We start from the raw sequence: 17,112 nt of genomic DNA, 5'->3' as shown, positions 1-17,112 counted from the left end.
TTTGCGGGGAGATCAAAGCGTGTCGTCAGGCCCAGCCCTTCCTACAGGCCGAGCACGCAGCCGCCTAGGGCTTTTTTTAACTCTGTCCCAACTCTGTCTGCTCAGTGTCCCCCCAGTGCCTCCCCCAGTGCCTCCCCAATGCCCCCCCAGTCCTCCCCACTGCCTCCCCAGTGCTTCCCCAGTGTCTCCCCCAGTGTCCCCCCATTCCTCCCCACTCCCCAGTGCCTCCTCAGTGTCCCTTTTATCGCTACTCTCCTACTCTACACTCTGGTGATACCCAACCTCCCACCGACCCACCTATTTATCACCTACTGTCCACTCAAGACAATTTTAAACAAAGATAATAGTCAAAAACACATCTGGCCCTTGCAATTTTGAGTACTGGTAGAGCATGTACTGTAGCTAAACAGTCTCATAGAATGTAATAGGATACTGATAGCTTATACTTATTAGCTTATCTTTATTACGTTCGGATTTCCTGCTTTCCTGTCCATTAGTGATATGATTTATCCAGGGTTGAGTTCTAACTTTAGGTGTCCTGTTTGTTTTTAGTAAAATGTCAGCAGAGGTGGAACTAGAAAAAGTGCCCCTCGGGGTACAGGTCAGGTTGTGGCCTCCTGGTGGCGCTATAATAGGCCAATGTGAAAAGGGTGCCATTTGTTCTTACGCCTTTGATGGCAATTGGATGATTTTCATAATCAGTCATTTTGTTCCAAAATTGTGTTTTGCATACATCCACCTGTTGGTGGCGCTATAACAGGCCAATGTGAAAAGGGTGGGATATATTCCTCAGCCTAGTAGGAAAGTGCGTGAAAGATTTCACGTAAATTGCACGCTGCGTTCATGATTTGAGGCTTTTTGTTCAAAATGGGCCAATCCTGCAAACTTTGAAAGCCAATGTTAGCCAATTAGGATGGAATATGAAATATCGGACAGATCCGTCTTGAGCACATGACTATAGAGATACTGTGTAACGATTTGCGGGATTTTTGGACAAAATCTGGAGGAGTAATATAAAAGAAAGTGTTTTATGAAAGTCGGCCTCCTGGTGGCGCTATAACAGGCCGTTTTGGAAAATGTGTGGCAGAGGTTCATTGTTGGCATCCAGGGAGTGTGTGTGCAACGTCTGTCATCGACCGGGTTAACGGTGCCGGAGATTAGCTGTACACAGACGGACGGACGGACAGACAGATGCACTGACGGACGGAGTGCAAAACATACTCTTTCCGCATGCCTTTGGCCTGGTGGAGATAATTACATATAGGATAAGCATCTCCCCAGTGCCTAGGCATGGAGGGAAAGCCTCAATACTGCTGGTCACATAAGCCATTGGTTCTCAAAGTGGGGTCCGGGTGTCCAGCCAAATGAGTTAATATAGCATCACTATTATTTGAATCACTTTAAGCATAGTTTATACTTTGGCAATTTAAAAGTAGCAGATATACAAGCTAGAGAGCTTGCAGATTAGGCTATTTTTATTTTTTTTATCGTGAAAATCTGTAAACCATAATATAGTTTTAAACATATTTTAACTAAAATCTTCTGGAGGTCTCTGGCACAAAACATTTTGAGATGGGGTTCCGCAGCCAAATACATAATCATTTTGGGGGTCCTTGGCATGAAAAGGTTTGCACTGGCATAAGCATCAGATACGTGCCTGGCAGTTAAAGGGTTTAGAGAATGAAATACATTTTACAAGCAGGAGAGATTTATGAGTTGGACATGAGAATGTGACAACCAACATGATCAGACAGACAACAAGGTTGAGAGTATGACAGTGATGACGTGTAGGTCAAATCTAATCATGACCATGAATGCAATACTGGGTAAAATAAAATGCTCCATCAAAGATTTAAGCTCTGAAGCTCTCTACTGTATATACTTTGTCGTATAGTATAGCGGAAAAATGAAACATACTAAACTAGAAAAAGTGCCCCTCAGGGTACAGGTCTCCACCTGGCCTCCTGGTGGCACTATAATAGGCCAATGTGAAAAGGGTGCCATTTCTTCTTACACCTTGCATGGCAATTGGATGATTTGAGGCATTTTTTGTTCCAAAAATGTGTTTTGCAAAAATCCACCTGTTGGTGGTGCTATAACAGGCCAATGTGAAAAGGGTGGGATATATTTCTCAGCCTAGTAGGAAAGTCAGTGAAAGATTTCACGTAAATTGCACGCTGCGTTCATGATTTGAGGCTTTTTGTTCAAAACGCGGGCCAATCCTGCAAACTTTGAAAGCCAATGTTAGTCAATTAGGATGGAATATGAAATATCGGACAGATCCGTCTTGAACACATGACTATAGAGATACTGTGAAACGATTTGCGGGATTTTTGGACAGAATCTGTTGTAGTAATATCAAATAATGTGTTTTTCAAAAGTCGGCCACCTGGTGGCGCTATAACAGGCCGTTCTGGAAAAGTTGGGGCAAAGATTCATCGTTGGCATCCAGGGAGTGTGTGTGTGTGTGTGTGTGCAATATTTGGCAATTGGTCCTCACTAATACTCATTATAAGATAGCACCATTTCTGTCACTTTGTGTCTCAGAGGAGGACTGTGGACAGTTTAGAAAATCCTTTAATGCCAGTAGGCCTATTATAAATACAGTCCGTAAAGTCAGCGTCCCTCCCTCGATGCACTCACCATGGCTTTGATATACAGCTGTTCATTTTGACATATCACTGATTGAAATATCCATGCTCATAAAAAATAATCCACAGTTTACAGGCCACATTTCTATTCTGTTCTGTACTTGTGGTGCTGGACTGCCTGGACATGTGTGTTTCCAATGCCTGGCATATAAGAGAATAAGTATTTACAGCATGCACCCGCTGCTTGTTTGTCCCTCAAGGTTATGCACTGGCTTATACACAGTTGTGGAATGTAACAAAGGTCCATACTCAATGTTGTAATCTCTAAGTACTGGACCCTCCTCTGGTTCTGACAGACAGGTAGTGTGTGCAGGCTGGGTGGTGTGTGACAATCCTGTTGAAGTATTCCTTTGGTACGGCGACTGTGGCGGCGGGTACCCGGGAGAACAAATTAACGAGACAGTATCACGCTAAGGTTCACAAAGTTTATTACACAAACAGGAAACATATATATAGTGCTGGATCATAATGACGTGACAATAAGATATGAGACAGAAGAACGTGCCTACTGCAGCAAGGCTGACCTTGCTGCCGCCGAGATGTCTCTCGTAGCCTATCTATAAAGTATGCTACAGTACAGGCAGTACACAATACATATCAAGTACACTGTATATCAAGTTCAAGTACATAGACTAAGATGTCCTGTGCATGGGCTAATATCATAACAGTCCATACTCAAGTATTGCATTTGAGTAGGTTACAATGTTGAAGTGCTTTCACCTTAGCTTACATGAGCATGCCCATTTCTTTGCCCATTTCTTTATATTTCTACTCCAATACATCCCAGGGGCAAATCTTTACTTTTCACTCAACTACAATTATTTGAAAACTTTAGTTACCAGTGTAACCAGTGACTTTATAGATTTAGATTATTACAAAACATGCATTAACAAATTAAGCCCGATTATACTTTGCCTATTCAAAAATAGCAGATCTACAAGCGCACAACGTGTTGCAATGAGATGCATTGTGAATTTGTGAGGTTGCAGATCTTTCCTTGTAACATAGTATTTCTACATTGTGCTGAATCTACTCCACCACAGGCCCATACACAGACGAGCAGGAATGATGCACCTGTCAACATTGAACCGCAACCCGCCTGGCGAGAGACTGCCACGCAGCCACTGCAGAGGCTGCGACCGCAGCGAGAGCCCGCGCCAGATGACAAACAGACCCCTGCTTTGCACAATCCAGTCCTCGCAGCCTCTGACGCAATGTCACAGGGAACATGGGCTCATTCCAGGGGATCAAATGAAAGCCGTTCAGTCCCTTTTACAGAGATACAAAAGTCACCACTCGAAAGCCCCGCAGAGGGCGAGAAGACCCCAGGGTGTAACGTTTCACCCACTGTCCCGCAGTGTCATGTTGAGAAAGCTATAAAAGACGTAGAACAGACAGAAATACAAGTTGACGAGAAACTAGTAGAGGGTAATAAGTTAACGTTGCAAGTACATGGAGACACTTTGGTCCCCCCTGAAAAGAAAGCTGAGATGGAAACTGACTTGCCACTAAATACAAGTGAGCACGCTAAAACAGAAAGTACAATAGGCGAAATGGGAAAGGAAGCCAGTGATATTTCCATGGCGGATGTGTCTAAAAGTGAAATGAACCCAGAGAAACCAAGCATCCAAAAGACAAACTTGTTGGAGCAGCAAGATGAATTCAAGGAAATCCCAACACCCGCTGCCAAAGTCATATCCATAGCTGAACTGTTGAGAGCGCAAATGACAGCTCTCGGCTCCTCTGTGTCAACTATGTCACCAATTTCTGCTGAAGATGAACAATGTCCCACTACACCCCAAGTACAAATAACAACAGAGAAAAGGCAGGAATTAGCAAGTGGCTACAGAGAATGTAGACTGTCACTGGAGGCAGAAAAGCTCAAACCTGACAGGGTAATGAAGATGAGCATTGATTCTAGTCCTGCTTCAAACATACAATCTGAACATCTTCAGGCTCATCATAGAATAGTTCAAGCAGAATGTGAGCCCATACAATCCCCAAATGTCCCATCTCCAAACACACAGGATTTAAAAATCCCTCCTATCGCTGTCACAGACGCCGACAGCACTTTAAAAAATGCAATAATACTTCCTGGCAGCACAGCAAAGGAAAATGACAGCGTCATGGACACTGACCAGGATTCTGTAGCATCTGCACTCGTTCCCCTGGAAGATAATCCTGACATTTGCCTTTTAGGGGCTGAAAATGTCCAAATAAATGTCACTCGCTCGGCTCCAAAGCAGCACACTGCGGATAACGTTTCCTTAACTTCATGTCCGTTGGTGATCATCGCCACAGAACACAGAATACCGCCGGCAAACATCGAAATAGAGATGAGTTCTGTGCACTCACCGAGAGTGATTTCTATCCTAGAGCATGATACAGAGACAAACTGTCATAGCAAAGACACAGAACTTCAAAATAACAATTCTGCACAAAACACAGACGTTATCAATAAAGGCCATTTGACGAGCACCACAAAAAGCGATCTTGGCACTGAAATACATGTGCTTCATTTTCCACCTATTAAACAGGATGTATCTCGCTCTATGGCTCAGGACCTTTCAAAGACGTTATCTCTCCTTTCAGATGCTGAAACAAACATTTCACGGCGATCAAACTCGCCCGTGTTTATGACTCCAGAACACAGGAGACCACTGGCAGATGTAGTTACAGAAATGGATTCTGTACATTTCAGCAATGATGGCCAGAAACTATTTCACTGTCAAGATATAGTCTTTTCTCAAAATATAAACCCAGAGACACAAGTCATCAGTGAAACCCACGCCACGCTTTTAGGCCAGCATAAAGAACACAAGCCAAACATTAGTGGTTTACAAACTATACATTTGTTGGTTACGGAAAGTGTAAGTAAGGATGAATTGCAAGGGGTGAATGTTCAACATATCCAACAAGACAGTTATGTATCAGAGGCAGACAAATCTTCAGAGATTTCTTCTTTAACTCCTGATACTGAAGATAACCCGCTGTTGAGGAAGGGAAACGGTACACCCCCCATCCCCTCTGCAACACCACAAGAACTGGCCTCTGGTGCCCGACGCAAAATCTTCACTCCTAAACTGCAAACGGAGGACAGTGAAACTGTGTCTCCCTCAGATAACCAGCCTCAGAACGATGAGGCTTCCACCAAGAGCAACAAGCTTTGCCCCGGTCCAGAGAACATCCCTGTGTCCCCGAGTCTATCAAGACGGTCACCTCTACTTCAGCCCAGCGGCCAGCGAACACCTCCCACAGAGGGGCGTTCTCCACTGCTGAGCCGTAGGAAGATGACCGTGGATGTTGCAGAACCACAACCAAGCCAAGAGTCCAGTCAGCAGATACCCACTGTCCAGAAAGAGGAGAAACCAGCAGGGAAGGACAAGCAAGACCCATTCAAAGGTAATATATATATATATATAGTATATATACTGTATCTTTCTTTCTATCCTCCGTGGGTGTCTTGAAAGGCCCTTGTTACCCTTATTATAAAACTGGAAATAAATACATTTACCATGATGACATATATGATCCTTCATTAGTCCTGCATAGTTGGACAATCAGCGATCTCCACCTATACTGATGTGGCAGAGCAACAGAGGAGAAAACCAATCCTGATACACTCCCAATATGAAGTCTTTCCATTGGTTCTGTGATGCTGTACAGATATTATCTCTCTCATCTGGCCTAGTTATTCCTGTGTTTAAGAATTTAGATTGTCAGTGGAAAACGTTCGTTGCTGTCCGGAAGAAACCACCTAACTCAATTTTTGAGTTTATTTTTCTTTATTTTATTTTATTTTTTGAGGGCCTCCTATGTCCAGCTTTCCGTGTTTGTGTAAACACATAGGCATTGAAGACAAAAGTGAGGACAGAAAAGTGAAGACGCAAATTGTGATTGGCTGGAATGACATTTGTGATTTGATTGCAATGCAAATGCAATATTATTTTTGAAAATTTGCAATTGAAAACAGCTTTTATTGTTTGAAGCATTGTTGCTCTCTTTGCCAGACAGTGCAGATGGAATCAAGGCTGCGGCCTGCTACATGCTGTGAGGAAGTGGTCTTAATTAACAAATTGAGTCATTATCGGGTGCAGTTTTCTTTGGCTGACCTTCAGTGGGAAGTAACCCACCCCGTTCAAATCCTCTCCATGGCCTTGGATCATTTGCTTTGGCGCTGCCGTGAAAGCGACGCATGCTGGGGCTGATTAATTAGACAGGCTTAACGGACGCATTGCACATTAAGGAAGGAAGCTGATAGCTTAAGCCCGATTTATACTTAGTTGCACGCTGCTGGTGTCGCACGGAGAAAATAGCAGATCTACAAGCACACAACGCGTTGTAGTGTGATGCGTTGTGAGCGTGTACATCAGCTATTTTTGCTACATGGCATGATGCGCCACCGAGCATAAATCAGGCATTAGAATGTGGATGAAACATTAGAAAGAGTATTATCTTTACCTCCACTGGGGTGTCCCTCTCTCCCTGCTTCTCACAGCTCCTCAGGTCATCCGTAAGATTAGGGGAGAGCCGTTCTCGGACGCCTCGGGACACTTGAAACTGTGGTGCCAGTTTTTCAACGTGCTTGCTGACTCCACCATCAAATGGTTCAGGGATGAAGTGGAGGTCGCTCAGCTTGAAAGAAGGTACTGGTGTGTGAGCTGGAGTGTGGTGTCTGCCTGGTGAGATATCATATCTTCACTGGTTGCTCTCTCCATTGTTCTTAGACTAAAAGGTTTTCATTTGTGAAATGCCACAAATAGTGGCATATGTGATATTATGTGATTAGAATATATAGAATAATAATACGAAACATCTGTTTATTTCTCAGTGCCGGGGATGAGACTCCAGTCAATCTAGCCATTGTCCAGGCCTCCAGCAGAGATTGTGGGGTTTATGGGTGTTCCATCACAAACCAACATGGAACAGACTCAACAGACTTCTTACTGAGTGTGGACAGTATGTACTCATCCGTTCGCCTTCTCCTACCAAACCACTCCGTTAGCACACATCTCCCCATGTACACAAAATCCTGCACGTTACCCAAATCCATATGCACTACATCGCTTCCCCACAACTGTCATATTCACTGTACAAATATTACTTTTGTCTGACACACATTTCGCTGTGATGCAAATTACATCACAAATTCCCCATTCCCCGACCCCTCCCCTTTTCACTGCGCACACACACACACACACACACACATACACATACACACACACATACACACACACACGCACACACACGTCCACACACATACACAGGGTGCAGCAGCACGGTACAGTACAGTACCGTACAGTATGGTACAGTACAGTACAGCACTGTACACTAGGGTACAGTACTGTACAGGAATACTGGACAACTCACCACTTTCTGACATGTCGGGGTGAGTTGTCTGTACTTTCCGAGTTGGGCGAGAAAGTACGGACAGCTCACCCCAAAAGTCCGGACAACTCACCCCGGTGAGTTGTCCGGACGTTCGGGGTGAGTTGTCCTGACAACTCACCAAAAGAGGCAAAAGGGGTGAGTTGTCTTGTTACCCTGTACAGTATGGTAAGGCACAGCACAGTACAGTACTATACAGTTCGCTACAGTACAGTATGGCACAGTATACAGTATGGTACGATTCAGTAAAGCTGAGCTGAGCTGAGCTGAGCAGAGCAGAGCAGAGCAGAGCAGAGCAGAGATGAGATGAGAGTTAGAGAACAGAAGTTGAACAGTAGAGTACCGAGGACTACAGTACAGTATACTATTCCCGCTAGGTTGCCACATTTGCGACATCCAAGCAACTTGGTATATAGACACATTGCCACTTGCCATGCTTGCTTTTATACGGAAATAAAAACAAGCAAAATGGGCTGCCCCGTGACAAGGGCCACTCAGCCAGGTTGCCAAGTTTGCACTTTCCAAGCAAGATGAAAATATCATGGGTTGCCATGTTTGTATCAGTATCGCCCTCCCGCAATTGCCTTCTTTCCATTTGCGACGCGTAGCGCTAGGATGAGCGGGCCGAGGGCCCGCGAAATTCTAGTTTATCTAATCCATGGGTCTTCAACCCAAGGTTATTACAGGAGGGCTGCCAATTTCTTGTGTAATAATAGGATTTATGTATTTATTTTAAGTCTGAAAATAGGCTACACATTAAACAGTTCTACTGCCGAGAATTGTTTGATCCAGTGTTGCGCCGCTGCGTAATACGACATCCCCGCTATTTGTTTTATGTGTCTAAATCGCATCGCATGAATAATAATAAAAAAGTGCGCCTCTGCCGCGGAGCAGGGGGGGAGAGCTTCATGTTATGACGACGAAACCGGAAATCGATACTTATGCTGGGCTGCTAGGGCTTCTGGGAAATTGAGTCCAATGCAAGTGGACGGTGGTTTTGTCTCACTACAACAGCCTCCCAGCCCCCTCCATTCTGCTTGTCAAGATGGCGGGTGGTGCGATCGTTCAAAAACAAACTGAGGAACGGATCTGGACCGGATTTTCACGGATCAAACGCCAAAATACTTCAGCGTATGATCTAAAGGTAATAAAACAATCCAGGCAGCGTAGGATATTTGATTAAAAGGCGGGTTCCGCGTGATGTGGCGTCAAACTGTTAACATGTATTTAACGTGTTATTGGAAAGATCACGATTGTGTAAACAAATATTTAATTATGGTAGTGCTGTCAAACAAATCTATGAATCTATCAAAGCTGCAGCATGACCAACCCATAGTCACTTAAATACAAACATCTTTCCACATGTAGGCCTACAGTCAACAAACATTGATAAGACAATCAGCTAGCTAGGTGAGTCTCTTCAAAGCTCAAAGCTTCCAAGTTACATGGAAGGCTTGTCAAAAACAAAAGGTTTTATAATAATTCTACACTATTTAGTGGGGTTTCATGTTTCATCTCTCTCTCTCTCGGCTAAGGGGACGGTGGCCTGAAAAACATTGAAGACCCCTGGTTAATTTAAACAAACATCCAAACAGTTTGTCTCATTGTGTTGTCTCTCTACCTTTCTCTACTTCAGTCTTGGCTGGAATGTTCCTACGGGAGGAGCTTGGAGGTAAGATGATCATGATGGTTTGTGTCATTTGTGTTTATTAGGTCTGTAACATCATCAAACATTCATTTAATTGCAGTGGTAGTAAAAGTAGCAATATCACAATGTAGAAAATCTAGAAATACTATGTTAGGAGTAAAATAATACTACTACTTGAGTAAATATACTGGCTGGCATCAACAGTACGGTATTAATTGTACAGAATATCCCATTTCACACTGGTCAAAATCTTTCGAAAGTAGCAGATATACAAGCTCACAACAGGTTGTGATGCGACACATTGTGAGCTTGTAGATTGACTGATGAATAGACAGAGTATACATAGTAGTATAATAGTGCTTTCTTGCTTAAAGGTAGGGTAAGTGATATGTTTTGGTTAAAACAAATAAAATAACTTATTAAAAGGTTAAATCACTATATTCTGACAGTAATGATTGCTATAGAGTGTTTGTTCAGTAACATGTCTCTCTAGCTCTTTAATAAACAGAAACTACATTTTCAGGTACAGTAGGTGACACAATTCCAGCCAATCAGGAAAGAGTAGCCATTTATCAGCTTAGTTTTGATAGTGTTGCAGTTCCAATTTTGTCTGCTCATTTCTCTGTGTCATCATTTACAATTCCATCCATCCAACCATCCATCCATCTTCAACCGCTTATCCGTAGTCGGGTCGCGGGGGCAACAGCTCCACCAGAGTGCTCCAGACTTCCCTCTCCAGAGCAACATTAGTGACTTCCTCCTGGGGGATTCCGAGACGTTCCAAGGCCAGTGAGTCGATGTGTTTCCTCCAACTGCGCCTTGGTCTGCTCCGGGGTCTCCTCCCAGTGGGACGTGCGTCGAGGACCTCCCTAGGGAGACGCCCGAGAGGCATCCTAACCAGATGCCCGAACCACCTAAGCTGGCTCCTTTCCAGGCGAAGGAGCAGCGGTTGTGACTGAACTTCTCACCCTATCTCTAAGGGAGATGCCAGCCACCCGTCGAAGAAAACTCATTTCGGCCTATTGTTTAATTCCATTTGTTTAAACTGTATTCTGACTGCTTTCGCTATCCTGATTGGATCAAATTGGTATACCGACCTGAAAATGCATTTTCTGTTTAATTAAAAGAGAGATGGAGACTCAGAAACACTAGCAATGAGTACTATCAAAAAAATATGTAACACTTAATTTAACCAAAGAAAATCAACTGTAGGGCCTACTTAACCCTATACCTTTAATGTATGTTTTGTAATAATAATCTAAATCTACAAAGTATCTTGTAACTAAAGTTTTGAAACAATTGTAGTGTGGTAAAAACTACAAGAATTGACACAGTGCAGTACTTGAGTAAGTGTACTTGATTACTTTCCACCACTTGTTTGTGCCATGCAGTTGGGGAGGAGATTGAAATGACACCGCTGGTGTTGAACAAGGGCGTGGCCGACGGCGGCATTTGGGCCAACAAACTCTTCGGCCGCATCATGATGCAGGTCATTATAGTTTTTAATTATTCATTCGTTTTTAATATTTATTTTGTTTTGACTTCATTTTTCTAATCTCAGTTAGTTCTGGTATTTTAGTCTAGTTTTATTTTGAGAAAAGGCTTTGGTTTGGTTTGGTTTGGTTTAGCTTTTTATTATTTTTAGTGTTCGTTTTATTTTATTTTATTATTATTGTAATGTGTAGTCGAGGGGCGAGATTCCAAAAGCTCAGAAAAATAGCTAAAACAGCCAATCGCGATGCGCCGTGTTGTAAGCTTGTGGATTCTCAATTTTTGCAATTAAAAAAAATATATAGGATACTGACAAAGATTGTTTCAGTTATTTTATAATTTATTTATTTTATTAACTAAAATGTTTTTTGGCTTTTTGGTTTTCAATTCCAGTTTTTTGATATTTCACTAGTTTTATTTAACTAACATGATGCAGGAGTCCCACATTGGAGAAGGTTGTTCTCGCAAAGCCTGGAGGGCAAAGGTCATCTATGGTCTGGAGCCTGTGTTCGAGTCCGGGACCATGTGCATCATCAAAGCATGCAACGCCATTACGTACGGCGGGAAAGAGGAGAGACAACTGCTAGAGAAGAACCTGGAGGTTGTCCAACAGGCAAGTTAGAAATCTGTTCCACTGTTCAGCGTTTGTTGTCATAGGCTAGCACACCTACCTAGTTGCTGGAAACCTGTCCAAAATAGTTACTTCTCAGGAAATGTAAAAAATAAATAAATAAAAGAACTGTGTTCCAAATGCATCCAATGGAGGCTAGTTATAATTTAGTCACAAACTCTTACTTTTCATGTTGTTTATAAATCCCAAAGACAGACTTAACCACTTTCATGTTCAAAATGTGCACGTTGTGAGCTTGTAGAGAAAACAAGAAGAGAAAGAAAAAAATCATTGAAATATGGAGAATTATATAAGGTTTCACATTGACAAACTGTAACATTAAAGCTGCAATCCACAACTTATTAAAATGAATAAAAGGTGATTTCAATCTGTATGTTAGGCCGGTTGGAGGTGGGCTTCCTACTCTTCCATTGAGACCCTGATGCCGGGTAGGACAGCTACTGGTAGACAAGTAGTACTGCCTGAAGCTTATAAGCATAATGTCCCACCAGGCCCAGCAGGCATTTCATCTTGGCTGTGCAATAAATGTTTGGTCTCTCGTGGGAAAACCGAGTTTGAATCCAGGGCGGGATATAAACGTTACGGATTGCAGCATTCCTCAAGACTGGAGTCAATGATTTAATATTTTATTATTTTATCATTTTGAATACACTATAAAAACACTATAAACTCACATGTGCCAAACCTTACCCTAATGACATTCCTCCAATATTCTACAACCAGGAATGCAGGATTCAGAACATGGTTCGTGAATACTGCAAAATCTTTTCTGCTGAAGCCAGGGTGATTGAACACTTTGGTCCCACACTGGAGTGAGTATCATAGATTTACTCCTAATAATAAATTATAATAATAATAATAATAATAATAATAATAATAATAATGATGAGCTGAGCGTGGCTATTTTCTGTGTGCGACACACATGATGTGCAAAAAAGTATAAATGAGGCGTAATAATAATTTGCTCACCTTGTTACACAGAGTGATTCCAGTCTATCTAATGTACCGGCCAGCAAATACTGTCCCCCACGGCACGGTAGAGACTGACCTTAACGGACTCTACCAGAAATACTGTGTGGTGGACGCCACAGGCAGGCTGGTCATGAGGACAGGCTCCGAGGCAGAACAGAAGTGCTGCACCCTGCAGCATTGGATCCACCAGTGGACCCACGGCAACCTGTTGTTTATTCGGCTGGAAGGTATGGTTGAGAAATGTTAACTGTCCAGGGTACTTGGGTTTGGACACATGTAAGGACTCTCTGCTAATGGAATAGGGTACAAGGTTTATCAAATTAAATGGCATGTAAGTGATTTGTTGTTTTTGTTAAAATAAGTGTGAAATATCTTTATATTACCATAGTAATGATTGATATCTGGACATAGAGTTTTCAGTACCACCAGGTGTCTGCCCATCTCTCCAGCTCTGTAGTGAACAGAAAATTTACCAATTTCATCCAAACAGGAGAGAGAAACAAACAAAAGAATTAGCAGAGAAATGTGAAGCTGATAAATGGGTGCTCTTTCCAGATTGTATGAAATTGATAGCCCACTGATAAACATTTATTAGCAATGATTACTATTAGAATATAGAGCTAACGTTTTGTTTAACGTTACCAGAACAAACCTATAATTTACCCTAGCTACCTTCAAGTACAGAATGTTTTAGACAGATGTCTACACACCCATAGACTACAGGCGGGGTTCATCAGGGATTGTGGCCACGATCTGAATATATTTGTTGTGTTAAAATGTGTCAAAACTATTCCACATTTCCCCACATTTTTCCCACGATTTTTTGAAAATAGCCAATGTATAAGTGGGTAAACTGTTTTTTATTCCATATTTAACTAATTTAGCTGGGGATCGTCTGGAGCCTCCTCAAGGACCCCTGGGGCTCCCGGGCCCCACTTTGAGAACCCTTTGCATTAGGGTATTCTGAAAAGAAATGCAAGCCAAAAGTTGATGGAAATGACTGAGAAGCTTAATGTGTGTGACTAATGAGTGCAGGTCTCTGTAATGTAAAATAACAGATGTTTTCATCGGGGGAAAAAGAAAGTTAACATTGCTGTGTGTGATTATCTTGCAGGTGTCGACACCAGAATTACGAATGTTGCAATTTCAATCAAATCACCAGGGTGGGTCATTTTTTATTTTTTTGTCAACTGTGAAAACAACACCGAATATTGATAATGACTCTACACAGTGTGTAATTTACATTTATATTATAGTTTTATTACAAAACAACAACAGCTGTCGCATTTTAGGCCCGCAATCGGCTGTCATAGGAAGGCCACCCAACAACCCTTTGTTTGTTTGTTTCTGGCTTCTCTGTTACATGATTTAGTTTAGTGTTTTGTATTTTTACCATTCTAATACTGTTCTACTTTCTCTTCATTTTACCATGTGTTTTTAATAATGTCTACAGAAATGAGCATTATTGAGGATTGAGGACCAGTTATCCCATTTAGACTTGAGGACGATTCTAAAAACGCCTAATAGTGACCTAATAGTTATTCAAAGATTACAAAAAATGTATGTTGCTATACTGTACATAACAACAACAACCCCAAAAGGGTTTCCCGGATTGAAAGGTATACACTGACACCACATAAGACAGGAACGCCCAAAAACGTCACATCCGGTTTTAGCCTGGGGTAAGAATTTTCTATGGCTGCCAATGCAACTTGGTCCAATCCTTAATCACATACGGACAAACATCTATGCCGATGCTATCTAACTTGCAGAGGTAGCGTGCCTTGTACACGGGCAACAGATCTTTCAACGTATGGCATTGCAAATACGTTTGATAATCGCTACTCTGCTCAATATTGTTTTGAAAATGCTGCAAATTGCATTGCAGTGAACGAGCGCAAATCACAACTTCCCCAGGGGGTGGGCGGAGTCACAGTTTGAGGCGCTGATTATGCGCAGTGGTGTCAGTGTATAGTTACGTTACTACGTATAGGGTCTAAATGGGTTATATGAGGATAACATTGAAAATTGGTGAAGTGCTCCTTTAAGTAATACCACCATTGCAGGTATCAAGGTCTGCCCGTCGCTGCAAACCCCAGGGTCTTTGAGCAGTTCACCTCCCAGCATCAGTGCAACTATTACTGTGGTCTGCTGGGCCTACGCTCCCTGAAGGCCCTGGAATCCCTGCAGACGCCGACCAGGGCCAAGGGCCCCTCCAGGAGCCCGCTACTCCAACGCAAGCTGGCTGCTGGCTCCTCCAGCCCCCAGCCTGGCAGAAAAAATGCCGGCAGCCCCAGGCTGCCAAGGAAGTCGGAATCGAATCAGGAAAAGACTGCCGCTAAGCAATAACCCATGCTGAGTCACCTGTGGATCTTGTGTTGAGGCCAAATAAATGGGACTACATACAGTACTTTAAAATGGTGCAACCTACGTCCAAACTTTTTTTCGTCTGGCTAATCCAAAGAAAGTTCTGAGAGTTCTGAGTTCTGAATAATGTCATTTTGTAGTTATATACCCTGTCCGAAATAGGTTTGGCTGTTCGGTATGAACCAGGCTTAAGTGTCTGTTGCCATCGAATGCCACAGATTTTCTCAGTAGATCGCTATCTTGATGAAATGTTACAGATTTTCACAGACGATCACTATCTTGATGAAATATGGCTGTTTTTTTGTTTGTTTTTCAAAGACTTGAATCCATGAACTGGATCCGTCATGTCTTGGCTGGCCGTGTGAAGCTGGGAGCAGGGAGCTAGTCTAACAGAGAATGTTGCTGACCCCGGCCTCCACAGAGCTGGCTATACCAGGGCATGCAGAGAAAAAGGTCATAATAGAAGAAAATTGACTTAAGTTATTAACTTAAACTACCACCATTCCTCGCAGTCGTCACTTGTCACTAAATGTAGCTTGATGATTACCTAACGCGTTGCTTGAAGTGACAGCCACTGAAGACGTCTCTTCACACTGCAGAAAGTTGAAAATACTCTTGTGGTCACTTGAACCCCAGCGTCCCTCTTTTGGGGCCGAACATTCGGTGAACATAGCAGATCTACAAGTCCAGGCATAACGTATCACGATATGACGCGTTGTGAACTTATACTATATAGGCTATATTTAGTGTTGAGTGAATACTGGAGAGGGCTTAGTATAGACTGGAGCCCTGCAGTGACTCCGGCCACCTGGGGTTTAAGTTGTTAAAACGGCTATCTGCAGAGATTGAACTTTTAAAATGACACATGAGCATCATTGTAGGGTATTATTGTGTCAACTTGTGCTGCGACTGTGCTCCATGGATATCAAGGGCAAAGATAACTGCTGATGGATGGGTGGAAACCTTGGATGTCCAAAACGGTAACTTTTGCATTGGTTCAATGTTCATAAGACCCATACACACACGCACTTTCACTTCCAATATTTTCCCAAAATAGTGAAAATAGCAGATCTACAAGCTCACAACGTGTTGCATTGTACAATGGCTATGTTTTGCTTCTTTTGAGAGACACTGTTGCATAGCAGAGTAGGGCATTAATTATTTCATCTTTTAAATAAATTAAAATATGAAATATGGTGATACAAGGTTTCCACCTGATATACTGTCGTACCGACGTCCTGACATCAGTCGCTCATCCCCTGGGTCGTAGACGTTTTTCTCTATGGATAACAAGTAAGACGCGCGAACGCGGGAAGCGAACGCAGCTCGTAAATTGCAATGACAACAATTAGAATAAATTACGTACTTTTTGAAGGGTTTTTTTAAGTTTTTTTTTTTTAAGTTTTTTTTTTAATGTTTTTGTTACGTTAAGTTTTTTTAAGTTAAGTTTTTTTTTTTAAGTTCTTTTTTTAGTGTGTGTGTGTGTGTGTTTTTTTTTTAAGTTTTTTTTTTAATGTTTTTGTTACGTTAAGTTTTTTTAAGTTAAGTTTTTTTTTTTTAAGTTCTTTTTTTAGTGTGTGTATGTGTGTGTGTGTGTGTGTGTTTTTTTAAGTTCTTTTTTTAGTGTGTGTATGTGTGCGTGTGTGTGTTTTCTTTAGGGTTTTTTTAAGTTAAGGTTTTTTTTAAGTTACGTTTTTTTAAGTTACGTTTTGTGTGTGTGTGTGTGTGTGTGTGTGTGTGTGTGTGTGTGTGTGTGTGTGTGTGTGTGTGTGTGTGTGTGTGTGTGTGTGTGTGTGTGTGTGTGTGTGTGTGTGTGTGTTTTTTGTGTGTGATACAGCTGCGCCCTCTGGTGGGGCCGGTGGTGTTACAGCGTGACAAACAGGCACACACACAGACAGACAGTTTAGGCCAACTTCTATAGTTAGTGCTCACTGCGTTCGCAATCACTGCGTTCGCAATAACAT

At 42.3% G+C, this 17,112-nt stretch overlaps 1 protein-coding gene across 1 annotated transcript in view; it reads left to right on the top strand.

Moving 5' to 3' along the window:
* LOC306920772 (alpha-protein kinase 3-like) overlaps positions 1 to 16,435 on the top strand; it is a 31,238-nt gene extending 14,803 nt beyond the window's left edge. Inside the window, exons 8-17 of the mRNA XM_079497648.1 lie at positions 3,695 to 6,053; positions 7,150 to 7,297; positions 7,483 to 7,610; positions 9,676 to 9,711; positions 11,079 to 11,176; positions 11,615 to 11,791; positions 12,533 to 12,621; positions 12,791 to 13,008; positions 13,896 to 13,944; positions 14,848 to 16,435. Of these exons, the coding sequence (XP_079353774.1) occupies positions 3,695 to 6,053; positions 7,150 to 7,297; positions 7,483 to 7,610; positions 9,676 to 9,711; positions 11,079 to 11,176; positions 11,615 to 11,791; positions 12,533 to 12,621; positions 12,791 to 13,008; positions 13,896 to 13,944; positions 14,848 to 15,130 (3,585 nt within the window). The 3' untranslated portion in view covers positions 15,131 to 16,435. The remainder of the gene's footprint in view (positions 1 to 3,694; positions 6,054 to 7,149; positions 7,298 to 7,482; positions 7,611 to 9,675; positions 9,712 to 11,078; positions 11,177 to 11,614; positions 11,792 to 12,532; positions 12,622 to 12,790; positions 13,009 to 13,895; positions 13,945 to 14,847) is intronic.
* Positions 16,436 to 17,112: the final 677 nt, after the last annotated feature.

Source organism: Electrona antarctica, assembly GCF_951216825.1.
Source record: "Electrona antarctica genome assembly, chromosome: 3".
NCBI classification, from domain to species: domain Eukaryota; kingdom Metazoa; phylum Chordata; class Actinopteri; order Myctophiformes; family Myctophidae; genus Electrona; species Electrona antarctica.
Note: the sequence above shows the minus strand (reverse complement) of the source record. Positions and strands in the feature narration are given on the sequence as shown.